The sequence below is a fragment of the Oreochromis niloticus genome, linkage group LG23, assembly GCF_001858045.2.
Source record: "Oreochromis niloticus isolate F11D_XX linkage group LG23, O_niloticus_UMD_NMBU, whole genome shotgun sequence".
NCBI classification, from domain to species: domain Eukaryota; kingdom Metazoa; phylum Chordata; class Actinopteri; order Cichliformes; family Cichlidae; genus Oreochromis; species Oreochromis niloticus.
Genome location: NC_031986.2, coordinates 34674701 through 34690260, shown reverse-complemented (window position 1 = coordinate 34690260; position 15560 = coordinate 34674701). Strand labels below are relative to the sequence as shown.

The following is a 15560-nucleotide window of genomic DNA, read 5'->3' as shown; positions in this document are numbered from 1 at the left end:
ATCCTCTGCAGTGACAGAGACCTCAACAGCTGTGATAGTTGTTTGGTGGTAACATGAAGTGTAAGCACAGAACAAGGACGATTAAACAAGATGCGCCTAGCTTGCTTGCTAACATGCTAGCTAGCTATGTGTCATAGGCATCTGCAGCCTTCTCAGTTTAAGAAGTCTGTGTAGACTCAAAGTTTGAAGTCTCTTCTTCATAATTTTTAGTAAAAAGTTATGAGCTCCAAGTTTAATAACACTGTCTTAGTTTCAGTGGTGATGGCCAAGCAATGCATACGCAACACTAGGAGGTAGCACTGTACTATAAATCACACTTAATACAGCCAAATCAGTGGAAACCTGGAAAATCTGAAAAGCATACAGTTTCTGTTTACTGCTGCAGTTAGCCGAATTTAACTTTGCACAGTGTGTGAGAGTTGGATGAACTGAAATCAAAGGTTTCCTTATTCTGTCAGTTATTTCATGGTGCGAATACACTATAAAAGAAATTTGGTGATTTGGTGTATTACTTTACTAAAGTTATCAAAAGGTCGCTTACTGAACTTAAATTGGTTCAGTCCAGAAGAATTGGCTCCGGTCACACAGGCCTAGAGACTGCTTGGCAACCATCTGGCAACCACCAGTTGCTAAGGGAAAATCGTATTCCCCGATTGATTGGCGAGTGTTTGCTGGCACTCACTAGGTGATGTTAGTCACAAAGAGGTTGATTTCAGTGCATTGATTTGACACAGTGGCTGCCAGCAACTTCAGCTGATAGGTGAATATACCTTCTTGCCAACTGGTTTCCAGGCCTGTGTGGTGGGGTCTGACTTTCAGATACTACTCTGTCGACCAACTGCAAATGTTTGTGAAATCGGCGAAACCTGAAAGAATACTATTTTGGGATTCCTAGACAGACAAAGTGTTTCCTATTAGCCATGTCATGCACAGTTATACCCCCTGCAAGGAGAGGAGGCCCGGATGTCTTTGCTGTTACTGCGTAATTATTCTGGGCATCATTAAGCTTGTAACACTGCCTCAGTCACTGCCTCTGTGACTGTTGTTCTGTGTGAGCGGGCTCTTTGTCTTTGGGTCTCAAGTTTGACAGATTAATTTTTCTCGTGGGGCAGGTTTGTTTTGCAGGACTTTCTTCAGTCACAGTTACTGTATTAATACACCATTTCCAAAGGCAGGTCCTGTGACGGACAGGGAACCTGTTCAGGGTGTAACTCGCCTCGTGCCCTGGGATAGACTCCGGCCGCTCTCTGCTACCTAAAGTTGAGAAAACAGACTGTTGAATGTGCACATGGAGCATTTCTGGTTTATAAGGCACGATGATGATAAATGATAAATGCGCTGGTGACTTGTTTTTTTTATACTTGTGCCGCATCCTGATCTCTATCTTTGTCTTAATTTTTATTTCCGTCTCCCTGCTGACTGACCGACGGACCGAGTGACGCACACAGGATTAAACCAGCTACCAGCAGCCTGCGTGGCTGTCTTTCAGTGTCTTTGTTTACGCTCTTTATTGTAATGGAAAAGCACATTGTAACCACTGGCTCTGTGAGGCCACAGTTAATTGCAAATAATTATCGTGATGGCATTTAATTTTAGTAATTGTCATCTTCTGGACGGCTGGACGCTAATCCTTTCCTCCTCCTCTGTTCAGGATACAAAGAGCATGTGTTTGTGTGCGCCGGCCGCACTAGCTCGTATATTTTAGTCTTGTTTCTGATTTGAATAAATAAAAGAGTTTATATGACCCCCAAGCTGTAATTTAAATCTCTCCTGTGACTCTTCAAAGTAAGAGCTGTTAAACTTTGCATCCTTTGTACAGAGTCGTGTGGCTTAAACCACCAGTTACATCCCATAATACTATAAAGAGCTTCCCATGATGAGATGATTAGATTGAAATGATTAGATAATTGGATAGAAATTTTACTATAACAAGGGTGTGCAAGATTTCTCGCAGATTGCTGTTGCTAATTAACTGCAAATGTTGACTTCCTAGATCATTTCTACAGATTAGTTTTTCTGAAAAGGATGGGACAACAACTGTGTGTTATTCTTCTAAATGTGGGTGGCCCTATATTAAAAAGAAACAAAAAAGGAGGCGGCAATGGTCTCATCCCACATATACCTGGATTCGGTCCTAGCGATGCACTGAAGCTGCCCTACGGGGTCTAAATTGGGTGAATATTAGAAAGATTTTGCTTGTTAATCTAACACCTCCTCACACGTTCTGCCTCTCTCTATGCAGAAAAAGTGTAAACCCTCAGAAATAATATCAGAAAAATGAAAGTATTTGTTTCCGCGTTTAGTCCTCTCCGGCAGTGATCCTCCTTCAGATTATGCAGAGAGACGGAATGAGATTTGCCTGCGCCGGCTCAGACAGACGCAGGTCAGCTGTTCAAATCGTAATATATTTCAGACTTCACAGGCCAGGAGATGTTAGATCACCTTCCCCTACCCCTGCGACTGCACCTGGTTGTGTCTTTTCTGTAACAAACTGCAACCCGCGTCCCATTTCATTTCCCCGAGAGCTGATTGGATTTGCGATGGTCGCGCCTTCACACCGCGCCTCGTCTCTGACAGAGCAGCAATCTCTTTAACACCAACCGATAGATATGATAATGTACACTGGCTTTATTGTCGAGTGACAGAAGGGCGGCACAACACACGCGCGCGCACTCGCGCACAATATGTTCACCACCAGCTTTGCACAGTCCCGCCCTGTTCCTCGGTGCCCTCCTCGTCTAGAAGGGACCCCAGCTCGCACTGAACGCCTCAGGGCACCGACTCTGCCTTTTAATCTTTAAATACTCTAATAACACATTTCTATTTTAGTTCAGATGCTTTGAAAGGTTGGTACCTCGTGCTGCGGGGTTCAAATTTATTGTTTATTGTTCGTTTTTATTTTTAGGACACCCATTGTTGCACTCTGGTTTCCTTGACGCCCTCAAATAGCAAAGAAAAATTTTAAAAAATCAAAGGACAATGAAGGAATGTGTAGATTGCTGATCAACAATGTTCCATAATAACTATATTCAAGAGATAATAACACAGAAGCATGAAAATCACGGATCCTGTGCAATGAAAAATGACCAGTATGTGACAGGGTGCTGCCGAGCCACTCTCTGACAGTTACGGGTGATCAGCTAATATTTTCTGCTCCATTTCGCAGTCTGTCACATCAAGTGTCACGGCTGTTCCTAACATCAGCACAAAGAATGCATGTTAGAGTTTATTTGCACCTTTAAGTGGCAAAAAACAAAAAATCCTCTCTTGACTTCAGCATTTCTTGTTTTTAATATTCTGTCCGTGAAGTCAGCACCGAGGAGAAGTAGCACTCCTTTATTTCAGTGCAGTAATTAAGGGCCCATTTGGAGCGGGACCTGGTGGCCTCCGATGCCCTGAAGGAGTTGGATTGGTCTAATTAACTAATATGAACACTGCTGATTGGGCAGTAAGTAACATAATCACAGCTGATTGGTCAATAACCTGCAGGTCACCGGGACAGGCCGAGGGGAACATTTGGAGGTCCTTCCTGGTAATTTGGACCTGAGTTGCTGGCTGGACTGTGTGATAGTGTGAAGGCTAAAGAGAAGCCTGCTGTGTGTGTGTGTGGCTGGAAAAGTGCTTCGATTTTAAATGGTTTTTAAAGCAAAAATGATCAAATCTGATGCGCTCACTACAAAATATAATTTTTCTGCGGCTAGTCAGACAAAACAAGCAAATTAAAGGTGTCAGCCTTTAAAACTCTAATGACAGTAGAGACACTGATCAGCAGATTTATCAATACTGAAAATAATTGTTAGTCACAGCTAACAGTTGTCATCGTCAACCACATTGTCAGGTCTTATCACATGCTCTGCCGTTTCTGTTGGACGCCTTTTGATCACATAATATCTCGTTCATATCATAATGTTGTTAATTTTAAAACACATGTTCTTAGAAACTTTTGCAATCAGGGCCAAGAATCAGCCAATCACACTGATGTTTCAGTTCATCGGTGCCGTTTTGTGTTCTTTGGATGGTTCTGGTGAGACAACATTGAAAAGTGCTGTCACCGGAGCTCGTGACTCATACTGACGTTGACGGCTTCTTGGTCTATTTTTGAAAAGTTTGTCTCAAACTGAGCCATCAAGAAATCATTTTATACCTGCTCTGCTTTTTAAACATCTACATGATATTCTTCTGTTTCTGTTAGCACTTTAACCACTTTTTGCCATGAACCTGGTGTGTCTGTGGCCTACAGATGAAAGTGTCTAACTGCTGTTGCTGTCCTGTGTGCACAGTGTATTCTGGGATCTGTACTGCGCTGCCCCGGACCGGAGGGAGACGTGCGAACATTCCAGCGAGGCCAAGGCTTTCCATGACTATGTGAGTGAACTTAACCAACCCTCCCGCGGCGTACAAGTACACACACATCCACATGCTCGCGAGCACCCACGATCACACAGACCGTGCATCAGAAAGAAGGGACTATCCTGTTTGAGATAATGCTGCTGGTTCTTGTTTTGACACGTTTGTGTTTCTTACCGTCTGCGCGTCTGCTCTTCCTGGTTGCCGCCTCCGTTTGTGGACGGGGCTCGCTGCGAGCCAGACGTCTGAAATGGCGTGCTTTTAAAAAATGCAACACCCGTGAACATCACTTGTATATTTTATGGGAAAGCCCTTAGACTTCCATCTTTGAATTTTTAAAATCCAATAGGGTGTTTGTGGCAACGTTCAATATTTAACTCGATCTGACTGATTACATATATTTTTCCTATCAGCTGCTTCAGCGGTGCAGCTCAGCTGGTGGCCACACTTCCTGTTCTAGTGAATCTGTCGCCGAGGTTAAAGGTCACTGTACTGCCTGGCTATTTATCGGTCCACTCGTGGCTTCAGTAAAGGTCAAATCACATGAAGCAGCTGGTTGATTGCACCATCACATCTACACACACATTTGCACACAATAGCTGCTTATGATAGTTGTGGCTAGAGAGGATGGCCCGGGTGCTGCAAGGTCAGGGCCTGACCCCCCCATGACCCCCCGTCTTCTGCACAATCAGACCAGTAGATCAAACGTGGACGTTTTCTGCAGGCCGGCACAAAGCGAGCGGCTGTTTTCTCGTGACTGCGGACCACGGAGGCTTAACCTCCTCACTTTTTGTCATCTTTTTTCAAATTGTTTTTTTGTTCTTTAGCTGCAAGGGTTTTCTCTTTTGGCTTGTCCACACTATGATAAATATTTGCATCATGCCGCGTGATGTATATTTGAGTAAGGATTACACGGTGTGCGGATGTTGACTGGACAGACTGCTTCAGCTGCGAGATTATCGTTCCACCCGGGCAGAAGTTAAACCTGAAATGGATTAGAGGTGCGGTCCTCGCCATCCGCGTTTCATTCAGGCCGTTTTAGCTCGTAGCCTGTCACCCGTCCAGTTGAACTCTCTTATGAGGTTTGACGGCAAAAGTGCGAGCGCTTGTCAGCTGAACAAATTACATCTGTCGCGCATGTACTGTGCATGTCTGCGCGGGCACTAGTTGATGTGTGCGTCTCCTCTCCTCGTCTCTGTGTGTGTGCATGTGTTGGACCACCATAAGATTAATTACATGGTTAATTAAACCTAGTAGTTAATTAAATCTGACAACTGTGTCTAATTAATCTAAATGCCATATAATTTCCTACACCTTTCTCCAGAGGTAGGCCAGCTGGATACCTGCATGTCAGCTATTTAACGGCTCTGGTTTGACAGCCCTGGTCAATATATGTCTGAACCTCTGGCTTGAAATTCTGCCAACCTGCCGACGTATTTTAAACGTGTTTCAGTCTTTGTTTACGTAAATTGGTTAGCTGAGAATCCGAATCGCTGCTGCTGCTCCTCAGCATCGGACTGCATAGACAAAACATAGAGTCAAGCTGCAGTTTAGGGGTTAAAGTGCTGATGTGAATCAGACGTTCAGAAGTATATTGAGCTTGTTTTTACTAAAATATAGTAAAGATAGGTAGGCAGAGAGAGGGAGGAGGCAGGTGCTCTGTTGGTGTTGTGGTAAAGTGATGAACGCATCCTGAAGGGGAACTCGATGAGCGTTTAGAACTGCTGAGACGCTCTGTTTTTGATCTTCGACCTCAAGTTCACAAGGTCAGCCTGTGCGAACTCAGCTCGCGACTGCCGATTGCTGCGATTAGGAGTTTAAAGATAGAAATATTTGTCATTTTATGGTTTCGCTTGATGATGCTTGTGTGCATGCGATGTGCAGGTGTTTTTCACAAACTTTCAAAAAAAGCTAGTGCAGCCTTCCGATTTGAGATAGACACAAGGTGCAGGAAACTGTTTGCACACAAATGCAGAAATCTGAATACAAATCCAACGAAAAAGAAAGTGTAGAAAAACTGCATTTTACACAGGGTCCTCTTTTATAAATCATTGTACCCACGTACTCCCTTATTTAATCAATGGCATATAAAATCAGTGTTTGCACCTCAAGTTATTGGACACGGCAATTAAAAGAAACACAAGAAAGAAGCACAAATTTCACAGAATTTAAAACTCAGACGCTCACCGGAGAAGTGGGGAAAAGAAAACATGTCTGCGTGAGCCGGCGGTCTCAAATCTGTAATCGTGAATGGCAAAAAGTGCAAAAATGTCACGCAGGTTATCGCCTTGGCGAGGACCACAGCAGAGAGGAAAAGGAAAGGCTGTAATACAAATAAGAGACAAAAAGGCATCAGTTCACACAAGGAAGGCAGGCGGCTATTTATAGCTCCCGCAATTAATTTAGTGTATGCTATGAAGAGAAAATTCTCTATATCAACATAGGTAGGCGTGTTTGAGAGGCAGAAACAACTATATTTATGAGAAGCAGCTGTCCGTTTTATCTTATGTTTACATACTCTCACTTTTCACCTTTGCTTTCACTCACTGGTTTGGTATAGCCACAAAACTAGTTAGTGATGTTTAGGACAAAAAGAATGCACCTGGGTTAAAATATCGTCTTTACAGCATTAACTTTCCTGTTTTAGTGTTTTACAGGCATAAGATGCCAACGACTGAATGTGCTTGAAAATCCAGGCCAAAGGTCAAAAAGAAAGAAAAAAGTGTGCTGTCAGTTTGAGTCGGTAATCGTGGACCTCGTGCTACTTTATTATAAAAGAAAGCTATAAATTATATTTCTTTGATTTCATGCTTTGCTGATTAAAGTTGCAGAGTTGTTTTGGCTTAGCAGTCCTAATAAAGCGTAGAGGGTGTGGCAGAGGCTCTGACAGTGCACGAGAAGGTGCGAGTGAGCACATGTGCTATTGTGACCATTCCGCACGTGTCTTTGTGCGTCTGCGTGACGGCGAGAGCCAGAGCGTCGGGGTCGAAGCGCGTGAATCCCCAGGGTGACGAGGGGTCTGTCTGCCTCTGATTAACTCTGGCTCCTCGGTCCCCGCAGACTGACGGCCCGATCGAGTCTCTATCACGGCCCCTTGCTGATAACGGCCCCTTCGCTCCCCCGAGTCCGCCCGGATCACGGAGCGAAAAACAACACGGCTCCCGGGAGCCGCGCACTCCACTCTGTGTGCAGCTCAGCAGGAGCGGTGGAAGGGGAACGTGTGTGAGATAAACCAGGATTGCTTTTGTTTTTATTAATGCTTCTTCTTACATGTAATTTATGGTCTGCCTGGCCTCTATAGAGGCTGTCACTTTGCTGCGGATAACAATGAGAAAATATCAGCAAAGTGCCATAAAATTGATATCTAGAAACACAGTTTGCTTATTTGTTTCCTCAAACTAATTTGGTTGCCAGGCAACGCTGAGCCGGAGTACAGTCTTAGTTACAGATTTGGTTTGGCTCAGCTCAGTTTGGCTCAATTTGGCCCGATTTGAAGGCACCTCTTACTCAGCCCTGTCCTGCTGGCCCCCTCTGAGAGCAATGATGTAGACTTTGTGGACTCTCCAGTTTGGGAAAGATAATGGAATATAATGTGCTAATCCCCAGATCTGGGGACTGGTTGACAGCTAATCCAGGGGAATGTGGTGGGATTGGAGCCCTGGCCTCCCTCCCAGAACTGGAGGCCTCTGACTAGAAGGGTAGCTGGTTGCTTTCACCCTTGAATGGCGAATCTGCTATCGTAGACACTCGCACGTAAACACTCCCACTTGCAGCAGCGCTTGTGTGCATGTCCCACTCCCACACGCTCTCATGCAAATGAATACACGCACTCAAAGTAAGCGAGATGATGCCGTATCATAAAGAGCTGGAACAGCCTGAAGTCTTGTACCTCTGTAAAGTAATTTGAGTGTTCGCTCTTGTCGTCTTAATTGTCGGAATTGTGTTTCTGTCCTTCCTCTTCACGTCGCCCTTTAATCACGTTTATTTCCTAAAAGAGATCCGCGCATCTCATGGTCCTCTTTTCTGCTGGAATTTGGATGTTCCTCAAAAGAGCACTTTGTTGAGGAAGCGTGTTTGATTATAAGAACATGGCACGTCTTTAGTAACTCAATATGAATGATTAAAGCACGCGAGCTTTGTGATGAAGAAAGCATACATATTGATGGACGAGCACGCACACACACAGAAGAATGAGTCTCTGTCTTCTCCGTCTCAGACACGCGTGCATGCACTTGCAGTCACAGACAAACAGTCTTTCAGGAAGCGATCCGCTCGCCTCGCCGCTGCAGACATTTTGCTTTGCCCCAGCCAGAGGTCGCAACCCCAGACATCTGCGATTCACGCCAATCCGGGTTCACCGCCTGCGGAGCGACACGGATTTAGTGCCACAAGTGCGTCACTCACGTCGCAGTGCTTCACTGACTCCTCTCAGCTCTCGGCTTACTGATGCAAACTGTCACGATAATGGCTGAGATGGAGGAGTCAAAAACGGGGATTCAGCTTTGAACGTTTCACCTCATCCCGAAATAGAGCGCATTAAGAAAACTGTCATGAAAGCCCTCGTGAACATGATAAGGCGCTCGAGCATTAGTTGCATATTTGATTGTTTGATCGACAGAAAATTTTAACATTTTGAAAACGCAGTCACTCTCTGAAGTTCTGTCTTTACCTCAGCAAAACTTCCATTTAATTTTCTTTTTTAATTTTCAGTTTGTCTGCTAATTACGTTCTTGATTAATGTCAAAAAAGTCAGAAAATATTCCCCACCAGTGTTTTTCAGAGACCAAGGAGTTATTACTTACAGTCTTGTTTCACCATTCTGAAATCATATTTGCTTTTATTAAAAGACTAACAGATTAATGACAGTCAAACAGTTGTCAGTATATTTTCTGTTGGTTGACCGGTTGATTGAGTAATTAACTTCTTACTTCTGCTCTACACTGAGAGACTTCAACCAGGAAAACGAGTGCCGCAGCCCTAATCTGATCTGTTCCCAGCATGCCGTTTGCAGACCGTAGATAGATGGAGATGCAGTGTTGGCTGTTGCCTGGCTATTCTTTGAGCGGGTTAAACATTTGTTAGGCTCGACCACAGTAACAGGTGGCACGATGGGAGGAGCTGCGCTCTGTAAACAAGCGTTGATGGCCAAGCCTTTGTCTGGACTCTGTGTGGGATTTTGTGTGTTTTTTTTCATCACTGCTACTCACTACATTGCCTTACCAGGTGCTCACTTGCCATTTTTTTTTAATGCCACACGTCTGCATGAAACCTTCCTTCCCTGTCAAAGCGCTCTTTGTCCCCATCCATTTTTTTTTTCATGAAATTTACTCATCCTGCACCGTTTTTTTTTTTTCCTGCTTCAGTTCCTCTCAGGTCTTTTTCGCCATCCTCCAACCCCCTCCCGCCGTGCTTTCTTTGCCTTCCTCTCTGTTCCACGCTCTCTTTCTTATTCCTCCCCCTCTCTCCTTCGCCGCCCTCCCTCCCTCTCACAGGAGATTGATTGGGTAATCTGGCTGGGTGCCAGCAGTGCCCGCTTCCTTGCTCGGGGGAAGGAGAGAAGCGGGGGCGACATGACGACATGCAGGAATAATAATAACATCCATAATATAGGCAGAGTAGGTATGGATGGAGGCATGAGGACAGAAAGCGAGAGAGAACGCAGAGGACTGGAGTCTGCGTTGGCACGGCGATATCTTCCTCTCACAGATTCTGCTGGCTGTTTTCACTTTAAATATAGCCTACACACCAGCGGCGTGCCACAGCATTGTGTCTCCATTCCTGTCCGTCTCCCGTCTTCTCTACCTTTCTGCCACCGCCACCGCCTCCTCTGTTCACGCCCGTGTCGTCTTTTAATATCAAACAGTGCGTGGAGTGCAGGCTGCAGGCAGACGGGCGCTGAGCGAGAGGACGCCGTCTTTGTGTGCCGTTGTTTACCGTTGTTACAGTCTAAATGAAAAAGGCCGGTCGGCTCCTCTGTCTGTGTATACCTTTCGCTATCTGAGGAAGGCAGCAAAGCCTGAAAGTGCTGCCCTCAAGCTGCGTGCGTGTTCGGCTGGAGGTCTGCAAGTGACAGAAGCAGAAGATCAAATATTGCTTATGATTCCCTTCCTTGCAGGTTCATTCTGGGCAAGCTTAAACCGAGCTGCGGTTTAGCATTTGATCTCAGCTATGCAAGCACGAGCCGCTGGATCTGTGTTTGACAGGGACAGACAGGGACATGGACGGATGCAGACGACCATCCGGGGACAGAGGCGGGGAGGGGATGTTTTTGTGCAGGAAGAATGAGGGGTGCGAAGGCACTAGGGACTCTTTTTGAAGTCTGCATATTTTTCAGTTTATCTCAGTTTTGGTACTAGCTATGCCTTGCGTCCCGCTAGCCAGAGCGGCGTAAATGCCATCAATCTGCCCGCGCAAAGTTATTGTAGAAGCCAGGCCCTGCAGCGTATACTTTCCCTCCTTGCATGCAGATTTCCAACCCAGTCCCATTTAATTTCCCTAACCCAGTTACCCATGAATACCCTCTTAGTTGCAACATCATCATCCATAAAATTTAAACGAATGCTTTAAATGAATACTACATTCAGGGGAATAGTGAAAACTCCTTGGGGCATTTGTTTATCTCTCCCAATGAAACTAGCGGGTGAACGCTGCCAATTCTCTTTCAGTTTAGTCATTTTCAGGAAACAAATTATGGCTCAATAATTAAAAAAAGCAGCATTCATCACTTGTTTGCCCTCGACTGTAACCAGTTTACTGTGGAGAATTGAAGTGAGCAATTTGTCAGGGGGCTGGAAGTTTGAGGGCGACCTTCCGTGCTGGGGGTGCCTGCGATGCTTCTGTTGGCAAGCCTGCATCACGCACGCCTGCCCACGCGCACACACACACACACAGACACACACACACACACACACACACACACACACACACACACACACACACACACTCCCTCCCCTCTTTCTCACCATCTTTGAAGCTCCCTGACACCGGCGACTTCCAAACCACATCCATTTATCCATTTATCCATTGTGTAAAAACACACTGTCCGGCTCGGAACGGCATAAATTACTGCAATTATGATGCTTCTGCTGTCTTTGTTTCTGCTTACTTTGAACTTTCCTTTGGCAGGCTGCTCTGACTCTGTGTTTTTATAACTTTGTGTCCCAAGTCTCAGAGGAGAGGGCAGGACAACCTGGTAGAAGCTTAGACGAGCGTGTGGTTACTGTCGATTTTACTGTTTCACTGAGTAAATTTCTTCAAAGTGAAACGACTCTGCTGGTCTCCAGTCAGCTTTCCCAGCTGTGGCGCTCCCCGTTCTGTCCTCCCAGAGAAAAGCTCGGAGCGTTCCATTACTGCCGCTCCTCATTAGGTCTAAAACGTTGATGGCGGTTGCAAGGATTGTCAGGCAGATACGAGTGAAAGCTATCTTTAAGCATACACTCCCGTTGGTTTAACTGCAAATCAAGAAGCCGTTTCCTTCTTTTAACCAAGATTCATAATTAAGTCAGCTTTCATCAGTGACAAGAGTTTGATTTTAAAGTCGACCGTCATTGTTTGCTGCTGTTCAGGTCGACGACTACACATTTACTGTCCTTTGGGGAATTTAGCGTGTCGTGAACTGACTCAAAGTTTTTGAGAAGGAGAGGCAAACATTTCAAATAGGTTGTGGGGGAGGGGCCAGCGTTTATAACCTGGAAGGCACGGGTGAACCTCCCATGCAGGTCAGGGCTTCCTGAGATGATCGCTTCTGATGACGTCATCACAAGTTTGTCAAACTGTACAAATAAGAGATGCACTGAACTGGGAGGTTGTGTTTAAGTGTGTGAGGTCACCAAAATCAGTAAGATAATAGATTAAATGAGCATTAAAATATTTCAGGTCAAGATAAGACAGCGTGCGATGTGTGCATAACAGCAATTGCAAGTAAAGAAAGCAACCCAGGTTATGCAAGGGATCAATAGAGATATCTTTCATAAGATATGGAGATTGAATGAAGCGGTATCAAGGGCAGGTCTGCTTTCAGAAGTCAGTTTCTCATCCTCTCAGGGCCTTTGCGTCTTTTCTTTAAAGCGTGCCGTCCTTTACTGTCCTGAATCATGTTCAGTTTATGCCTTTTGGCCTTTTGGGTGAGTAGAAGACAAATAGAACTTTTCATTCAGACTATAAATGACAAAAAGTGTAAAAAAAGAAAACCATGGAAATCGTTTTGAGTAAAAACATTTGAGATCATCACTCACCTGAATTGTGGTGGCCAGACAGTCTGTGTTTAGCACACAAACCTTCTTAAACCTAAAAGTGGGCACTTCGTTCCTGCCACACGTGGTTTCTATGGATTACTGAGCTTCCTCATTGTATGATTATTTATGGTTGTTCCCACTGACAGCCAACTGCATCCCATGAAAACTAATAAAAGTTAGAAACCAGTTTAACTTTTACATAACTTGAACTTTTCTCAGTGACTAGCACTCACCTGTTCACCTGTTCATCCATGATATGATCTGGTTAATTCAAACATTGCAAATTTGGAGCGGCAGCTTTAAATTGCTTTGAGAAACTAACAGTTTGTGGCAACTTTCAGAGGAAGTCTTTTCACTTCCTCCCTCATGTTAGTCTTTTTTCTGTCAGACACTTTGAGCCTTATCCTTTCAAACACCGTAACGTCTCGAAAAGATGCTCCTCAGCTTTTTGTTTTCTTTTTCATATCTTTGTCCGCTCTCACGTCACTCTTCTCTCTCATGCGCGCACACACACACACACACACACACACACACACACACACACACACACACACAGTCTATCCTGCCCTTTCTCCTCTGCCTCTCTTTGTAGCAGTGGGCAGGCTTGTAACTGGCAGACATTGCAGCTTGGCACAGTGTGTCCCTGGAACTGTGTGTGTGTGTGTGCGTGTGTGTGTCTGCTGTCTCCTACTGCTCTGCCAGTCCACCAGTCTCAAGTACCAGCTGGGCACCCAAACTCACAACCAAAATAAACTGGCGGCCCTAAGCCCATTGGTTGGGGTGTGTGTGTGTGTGTGTGTGCGCGTTCTGGTGAGTGCATGCACGTGTTCATGGCCGTGTGTGTGTGCGAGCGCGTGATGCCGATTGGACGCCCTTCTTATTAAGTCTCATTGAAGCGAGGGGTGACACAAACACAGACCTTCCTCAGATGAATGCCTGAGATGTTCGCCTGTCTCAACTTTGCATTACAGTGAGGCCCTCCCTGCTAGGATTAAAGACTAAAACAATTACAAAGCCTTATTTGCAATTTAAATTCTCCCAAATGCAGACTTAATCCCCATTTTCCAAAGGCAGCAATACTGAGAGGCGGAATAAATGTGCGAGAGAGATCCAATTCAAGCCTCTGTTGGGGTTTCTGTTGCTAAAATAACACTTATAAGTTATAGGGGGGGATAATGAATGTGCTTTGAGTTGGTTGAGTTATGTTTGGAGAACAGTTTGCTTCTGTTAAAAGCTCGTCTTGGTAATGACGGGATGAATGTTGCAGAATCAGCAGGGGGGCAGATTTTTTTCTTTTTTACACCATTTGTGCAGAGAGACGACTTCACATCCTCTGAAGTATTTGCATTTATGTTGTTTGCATTTAGAAATTCACGTGTGCGCGCGTTAAGGTGTCCTGATAGCAGGAGCTGCGGCAGGCGTACTTTACTGCTGCTCGGGGTATATTTACAGACAGTGACTTTAATGCGGTGTAATGATTATTTTTATTCCAGGTACTTCGGCAGCCAGTTCGCTCTGAGTGGAATGACTCCCCATTGGCCCACTGATTACCTCTGTGGCTGCTGCCACACCTGGCTCCTTCAGCTCTCCACTCGCTCCACCATTATAACCTCAGCCCTCCCCCTTTTATTACTACACCTTCATCTGTTCCCTCCTCCCTCTTTCTGTCTCAGTACACCTTTACTAATGCAACAGTAAGCTGCTCCTTCTTTTTATTAGTCTGTTTTTATGATACAACTCCTCATCTCTTGTAACTTTTCAGATTTAGTGCTATAAATCAATCTGCCTATTTCATAGATATGCATATATATATTTGTTTACCTGTTTTACCTTAAAGTACGTAAATATGTTAGGTTAAAAACGGTGGATGGGGACGTCCCGGTCTTTGGATAAACTGCACTGCAGCAGTTTTATTAGATGCCAGATAAATAATAGCCCTCCTAATTATTAAAATTAAAAATGTGTCGATTTCAGCCCGTGCATGTTTGCTGTTCATTCTTAGGTCTCAAACACTTTTGCATTTCTGTCGCCGTTTTCACACATGAACTTTGGACAATGTCTGGAAAATCGAGTCGTTTGCTGTGAATTCACAATTACCGGGAATATTCTCACATCGGCTCGACTGGACGTTAGCAAGACTTTCTAGCAGAGAGCTGGCAAGTTTAAAAAACCCCAAACACTTAATGTCCACTCTGCTGGGTAAAGTCTCAAAATTCGGCGCTGCACGTGTGAAAATGGCTCGAAATGTGCACGACTCTAAATATATCCAATGTGCTTTTTTTCTTGTTCCTGCAAGACTTTGTGCATCAGTTACAGTCAGTTTAATTTCAGCTACACTCACCAACTAAACTTTTCCTTTTTTCCAAAGAAAATATGATATATTTATCATTATTATAGGGCGGTAAGTGGCTTTAAGAACAGCATGTATGTGCAGAGAGAGCGACACCTTGTTCAGATTACACAGTTTGAAGTCAGCATGTACTCGTTTTCCGTTTGTGGCCATTTTATAAGGTCAAGTCTTTTCTTTTAATTCGGCGTCTTCCTCTTCTGCTTCTCATTTGAGCTCAGAGCTCTTGCTTTCCGTCTGCTTCTCCTCTTCACTTCCTTCATCAGCCACTCTTACTTCGTTTAAAGAAGAGAAAGGTAGCTTTCCCAAGCTACTACAGCGTTAGCTATCAAACAATACTATTTTAGGATTGGCCTCCTTCATTAAATACAGGTAGAAAGTTTGATTTGTACCCATGTACCTATGAGTTATGCATCTAATAATAACCTGTCATGGCTAATGGAAACCTCTAAATTAGTTGTAATGAGTTAATATTCACGGGAACTATTTCAGAGTTCTTTTTTGGGTGGTGGGCAGATCTTGAAATACTCTCGCGATTTCTTTTCATTCATAACTGCAAACAAAGGTGGAAAAAAAGATAAAACCTTGAGTCGAATGTTGTAGTACTTGCTCCACCTCGCTCTTTTACGTAG

The 15560-nt window shown here is 44.5% G+C and overlaps 1 protein-coding gene across 2 annotated transcripts in view; it reads left to right on the top strand.

The window, feature by feature from the left end:
* The window catches only part of ssbp4 (single stranded DNA binding protein 4), an 83958-nt gene that overhangs the window by 20676 nt on the left and 47722 nt on the right, over window positions 1-15560 (top strand). For both annotated transcript variants that reach the window (XM_005478723.4, XM_025903061.1), the window contains exon 4: window positions 4281-4365. In XM_005478723.4, coding sequence (XP_005478780.1) covers window positions 4281-4365 — 85 coding nt within the window. The remainder of the gene's footprint in view (window positions 1-4280; window positions 4366-15560) is intronic.